General features: G+C 33.3%; 1 protein-coding gene across 1 annotated transcript; it reads right to left on the minus strand.

Annotated features, from left to right (window-relative positions):
- Window positions 1-4,906: 4,906 nt before the first annotated feature.
- On the minus strand, window positions 4,907-5,873 carry LOC131027344 (pectinesterase inhibitor 9). Its single transcript, XM_057957372.2, has one exon. It carries the CDS (start codon window positions 5,780-5,782, stop codon window positions 5,165-5,167), a length of 618 nt encoding a protein of 205 aa, XP_057813355.2. The 5' UTR covers window positions 5,783-5,873; the 3' UTR covers window positions 4,907-5,164.
- Between the last annotated feature and the right edge of the window lie 1,109 nt (window positions 5,874-6,982).

The following is a 6,982-nucleotide window of genomic DNA, read 5'->3' on the forward strand; positions in this document are numbered from 1 at the left end:
AAATTGAAGAATATTGACAAAAAAATTAATAAAAGATCAAGACAACATGTTACAAAAAGAAGAAGAGAGATAGTCATCATTACATCCTAGAATATTTAGACAATAATGATCATTACACATGAATGATCACTATCAATACTATCCAATATTACAAAGAAACAAATATAAAAAATAATATTTTGTGAAATAAGCAATATCAATCGAGGCATGTCAATCTCCTAAACAAATGCATGAGGGCTATGACCTTGAAAATAATTTCCTCTAAGAATGCACTTCAAAGATATAGAGGATCAAGAAAAAAAAATGAAATCCTAGTTGATCTTCCTTGTTGAATACACAAAATTCAACCATGAAAAATTATTAGACATTACACTAAGTTACCATGACATATTTGTTTTGCTTAAAATTCACCCAAATTTCGTTGTATGAGCTACATTAAAAGTGCCAAGACATCATATAGGAACTCTAATCCATAATGTCTATGTTGTTTTAACTTCAACTTCTATGTATGCTCTAGGAAATAATCCCGTGTTAAGAAAAAAAATAAAAGAACACTGATAAGGTACAAATAAAAAAGGTGAACTATTCCTATTACTTCCTCTTAGAGAAACCTTTTAAAGCATAGTTAAAGTTAACTAGTAAAGAAATTGTTGATGCATGTGTTGTTCACTATCAACAAGGATAAAATTTATAGTAAATTATATCTATCTTGAAAGAAAATCAAACAATGTCTGATTGTCTCAAATCTTCTATCGCCAGGTCTTAATGTAAAAGATAACTCATAATTTTATTAGCCTTCTATCGTTTAGGAGTCAAGTTCTAGAGTTATTTAAATTATACAATGAACTTAAATCCCAATTTGATCATCAAATTTTCTATTTATTGATGCTTAAGAATCTTGAAAGATTAAAGAAATGGAGAAAGAAAGGGAGAAATAAAATGGTTATAAATCTTAATTTGAAAATTTTTAAACACACATTTGTAATCAAACATCATTCAACCTATCTATATTTCACTAGATGTTATCATAGCTACATACAGATGGTGCAAGTTTCAATGGATAATTTCAAGATCATGAAATAGATTATAAGATATTAAAAAAACATGGAATAATGTCATACTATTTCATAATGGTGATTTTTTTACAAGTCATTCATAATATTCAAAAGTGTATGACTTAACTAATATTGTAGTTATAAATTTATAGCTATCTAGAATAAAATTTATTATTACTTACAAATGAACAGTTCAAATTGAAAGCCAATATTAAATGATTGAGATTCTCATGAAAGTGCATCAATAAGGATGCCATCGAGCATACTAGCAAATACACTACTTGTCATCAAAGTGGAGAACATGTTTTTATTTCAATTTCGTTGTAGGTTTTGCTATTTCCTCATCAAAGGTGTGTCATGACTCTTCTCAAGGTACATGGTAAAGGTCTCATTTATGTTGGTGTGGATAAGCAATATGCATACTTCATTAACATTTATTATGAATTTAATGCACATCACATGATTGCATTGATATTCAACAAGGTGATTAGGCTACACTGGTTTCCCAAAGGTAATTTATGACAAGAGTATCATATTTATCAATTGCTCTTAGCAAAATTTATTTCATTTGGCGTGTGCAAAATTCACTCTTAGCATAAATTGTCAACTACAAGCAGTTGAACAAACGAAAATGTTGAATATGGGCATCAATTTTTCTTAAGGAACATGTTTCAAAACAAAAATTAACACAAGTTTAGTGGTTTCACCTAAAGGAGTGTTGCCATGTGTAGCATCTATTCCTTGGTATATTATCATTTTTGGCATTATGTTTATGATGCATTCACTTCATAAATTTAGTGTTCATAAATAGTAGAGTGATACTCATGTGAATAACATATGCCATTATTGTCATATAAGCATTAAAAAGTCAAGAAGTGGAGCCATCACAAAATCTCTAGTTCCTAGGAGGAACCTACCTACAAGGGATACTATTGGTGAAAGAATTTTAAAAAATTAACATTTTGAATTGGAATTGTTTGAGGACAATCAATTTTAGGATGGGTGGAATTGTAATATCTCCTTTCAGTTAATTTATGTATTTAGACCAAAAGCTCATTTCCTATTTTCAATGAACTAAGCTTGTTGGAGCCTAGTCTAGTAGACCTCAAAAATTTGAAGAGGAAGAAGGTTAACTCCTAGCAGGTCCTAATTTTTAGTAATTTTGTAAGTTTGCAAACTCATGAAAATTGCAACAAGGCTAAGGGAAAAGTATTAATCTACCAACAAGTTATGTTTCTCACTAAGTTCACAAGTATATGAACTAATTGAAAGTGTGATAAGGTTTTTCGGTTCACAATTCTGCAAAAAGAGTGAAAGTGCAACAAGGTTCATACATTTGCCAACATATCGAAAGTTAAAAAATGCAACAAGGTTTGCAAGCTTGCCAATCTGTCAAAAATATGGAAGTGCAATAAGTTCACAGTTCGCTAGTTCATTGAGAATGAGGCAAGGTTCACAAGTTCTCAAGTTTGTTAAAAGTGTGAAAGTGTGACAAAGTTCATAGGTTTAAGTTAGTTCATTAGAAGCGCAAAAGTGCAGCAAGGTTCACAAGTTCACCATTTTGTTGAAAGACTGAAAGTGCAATAAGGTTTGCAAGTTCGCAAGCTCCTCCAAGGTTGACAAAGTTCATAAAGGGTTGAATGTATAAGTTCATTTTCTCGCATTTGAGCCTTTGTTTTCATTCATTATTTCCTCTTGTACACACAAAGTTTGATCTATATGTTTCATTCTTTTTCAAAAAATAAAAAATATAAATGTCTTATATCAATGATGTCATAGGTAAGTCCTATTTTGTTCCAATAATGTGGACACCATGAACAATATTATTACAAGTTCTATTCCATTATTGTTAATTGCAATTATGGAGATAAATATCACTTATCTTATTTTAAAAAATCACATAAGATTAAATAACTTGTAGGTGTTTAAAGGAATATTGTCTCTATGTGTGTACTCAAATGTGGTACAAAGTTGTCTATATTGTGGCAATCATGTTTGGTTTGCTTTTAGTGTAGCTAATTTGCTTTTTGTTTTTTAAATTGCTAACAAAATCTTAGGAAAAGTGAATTGTCACGCAATCTTTAATCATATATCATGTCAAATAATTAAAAATAAATAAATTGATGTTTAAACTAATTATTGAAGTCATAAGGCAAACAAGCTTAAGGGTGATACATAAATAAGTGAATTTGAATTGGGTAAATAAATATTTTATGATTAAAATTTGGTTATGATGTTATCCAAACATGTTTTATCATTGCTTAATTTAATTACTCGTTGACCTTTTCAATAGATAATTCTTAAAGTTACTTGTGATCATTTCACATCCCATATAAGAGTCTGAAGCCGCTGCTCCCTTATGACATAAATGCATTAACACCATACCATCTCTATAGCATTATCATTCTATATAGGCTATAGGCTATGCCACCTAGAGATGCATGCTATCAAACCTTGGATGATACAAACACACTCTTTTTTTTCTAACCCCATTTGTTAATTTGGGTTACCAAATATTAATGTTAGAATAGGGTAGAATTCTAGATTTTTGGCAATGTGGTTAAAATGAAAAAGAAAGTGAAGTCCATTTAAGCTAATGATTTAAGTATAATGCAAAACAAGTTTGAGGTAATGCACAACCAAATGATTACGGTTTGAATTGGGTAAATAAATATGTATAATGATTACACTTTGAATTGGTTATGATGTTAGCCCATGCCTTATCATTACTTGTTATTATTCATTGATATTTGCATTGATTAGTTATTGAGGTTTACCAATCATTTCCCATCCCACAAGAATTTGATTCCCTTCAACATTAAGTGCATTAATAGCCCCTACCATCTTCATAGCATTTATCATCATATAGGCTATGCTACCTAAAGATGCATGCTATCAAACCTCACATGGATTCACTTAACATTCATTTTCTCTAAAAATGAACACACACTTCAACACATGATCGATGTGTTCATTATACATTATCATTATGAAATTATTCAAAAACATATTTTATATATATTATAATTATCATCACAAAATATTTTATATTTTTTTAAATACTATTGATCACTTGTATATTATCTTATATTAAATTTTGCACTCCACATTCTACACCTCTAATTTAAGAATAGATAAGATATGTATACATTCTAATGATAAATCAGATAAAAGGTATTCTAAAATATCCTACATTAGTAAAAGAATAATTGATGGATTCTAATAAAAGAATGTGCGTTCAGAATCCAGATAGCCCTAAACGTGAGGTTGGTTTGCGCGCCTAACGTACGATTTGATGTGTTGCAGTGTTCTTCTGGTCCCTGCTGTTTGAGGGGTTTCAACCATGGTTCGAACCCCACCAACACTGTTATCCTGTAACAGGATTTTGGGATTCTTTCAGCTGCTCCCACCGAAACAGCCTAAATCTCTCTCTTTCTGCAACTAGATATAAAGTTCTCCATATTTACCCCGATTAAACAATGGAATTACAGATCAAAATCATTCATACAGAGAGCATCAGATTGTGAGTCAACTCAAGCACTGGTAATGGCACTTCAGCGTTATATGCAAAGAGAAAATCTCCCTAATTTATTCAATCGGATCAGATCTGTATACAAATCCCCACACAAAATGATAGCAGTAACTTCCCTTACACCAATACATAACAATCCCCTGAAGGACTGTAAACTCAAAATATTCCCCTGAAGTACTGTAAACTCAAAATATTCCCCAGAAGAACTGTAAACTTCAATTTTTTTGTAGAAGTACTGTAAACTCAAAATATTCCCCAGAAGAACTGTAAACTTTAATTTTTTTGTAGAAGAACTGTAAATTTCCTAATAACACAAGCCTTAAGTACAAGCGCAATACAAAATTTTGTCATTAATAGTTTCAAAACGTTAAATTACAGGGGATAACAGAGGACTGTAAAGTCCTAACATTCTCCTAAAGGACTCTAACCTTTCCTCAAGAACACAAGCCCTAAGTACAAGCGCAATACAAAATTTTGTCATTAATAGTTTTAAACCATTAATTTACAGGGGAAAACAGAGGAGCGAAAAAAAGCATACATAATATTACAATACAACACAGATTTTGACGAAACCCTTTCAATAACCTGTAGTAGAACCTGCAAGCTTGTTAACCAAAGCCAGAGCATTGCTGATGAGCTCGCAGGCGTGCTGAACCCGTCCATTTACGAGCACTTTAACCCTACCTTTGCCGACATCCTGAAAGCCATCAAGGCAGCTGTCTTCGTTCGTAAGCGCCGCGCTCATCCAAGTCTGCACGTTGCTCATCTGGAACTTGAATGTATCAGACCTCAAATGCTTCAGCTCGGCCAAAGACTCCCTGATCTGCTCCGAGGTGTCGTCAAAATTCTCCAGGCAGTCACGGAGCGCCCCGCGCTCTCTTTTACTGAGATCACCGGCTCTTCTGGAGAGCCTGGCAGCCCAGACCGTCATGTTTCTGGAGTTCTGCAGGCTAACTTTGACGGCTGCCTTCACGAGCTCTTTCTGGCTCCGCTTTGCCTGCAGAGAGGGCGCGTAAGATCGGAGAGACGCCACGCACAAATTGGGGTAACGAGTGATTTTGCAGGAGGATTCGATGAAATCATCGCCAGGACGTCTCGCCCCAGCGCCATACGCGAGTATTGCAGCGACTGTGAAAAGGAAGAAAAGGGTGGAAAAATCCATGGCGATTCGAACTCGGGACGTGGAATAATCCATTACGAATCGAACTCGAGACGTGTTGTTGATTCGGGAGGATGCTGTGGGGGTTTTTATAGTAAGAAAAAGCCAGTCGGTTACAGGTAAATGAGAGGTGGTCTTTTCGTTGGCGCTAAAAATAAATAAATAAAATTGCGTGTAAATGTCGCTGATGAATTCAACTCTTAAAAATGTTTTTTTCACTTTTTCAATACTTTGTTCGCTAAAGACGGATTATGTTTCATCATGGGCCCCATTACCCTGCAATCTTTCTCTCCAAACGTAAACTGTCTTTTTCTTCCTAGTAAATTGTATTTAATTGCTAATATCCATGCCCAGACAAAAACAACTAAGAATAGAGTAGATTGTCCATGAGTTACATCAAGGTTTTTAAGATATAATATTTGTTAAAATATGTTTTTATATATAATGTTAATAAATAAATTTAATGTTATAGAAGAATAGAGTTAGCTTTTAGTAGAGGAAGAGCATTAGTAGTGGATTGTGTTTCAATAGCAGTGCACTTCTTGTGCATTCAACCTTCCAAATATTAATTTTAAAGGAGTCAGAAAAATGATAATGAAAAAGATCATTAACAAGTTTCACATGTACCAATAGCTGATCACTTCTTAGCTTTTTTGGTCCATAATTGGTCCATTTGTGCACCACTATTGGGACATTTGTGCACAACTACTGGACATTTGTTCACAAGAGTGGACAGTTATTGGAACATCTTTAAGTAGGTATCTCACAGCGTGCATCGTTACTATCAAGAAGCCAGAACAATAACTATATGTAGTTAAGTTGCATATGAAGACAACAACAACAAAAATCATCAAAATATGATGTACTATTTAGCCATAACCACTACTAGTACGCTTCCCCTAGTTCATTTAGTCTTAACTATCGTTTTAAATGGTTTAGATAGTAGGTTCAACTTGTGATTTATTCGTAATATGGATGCGAGTCTATTACTCATCACTTAAGATGTTGTAGTGGGCTCACCTTATAAAGAGCTAAGGTCTAGATTGCTAGGCTAAACTCTCAATTCTCCTCGATATTTTACTTTTTTAAAAAATTGAATGGTTCTTTGTAAGCCCACCAAGGATCAAGCCTTGTTGTCTGCAAGGCCCTCAACATCATAAGGGATGATTTTGGGATCATGCCTCAAGCAAATTTGGTAGAATGGATACCCCTCGGGCTTTGGCTCTTAATTGAAGA

The sequence above is a fragment of the Cryptomeria japonica genome, chromosome 3, assembly GCF_030272615.1.
Source record: "Cryptomeria japonica chromosome 3, Sugi_1.0, whole genome shotgun sequence".
Taxonomy (NCBI): Eukaryota; Viridiplantae; Streptophyta; class Pinopsida; order Cupressales; family Cupressaceae; genus Cryptomeria; species Cryptomeria japonica.

What these genes read in the sequence shown, in the direction of transcription:
- LOC131027344 (XM_057957372.2), bottom strand. Translation starts at nt 5,782, where the DNA reads ATGGATTATTCCACGTCCCGAGTTCGAATCGCCATGGATTTTTCCACC.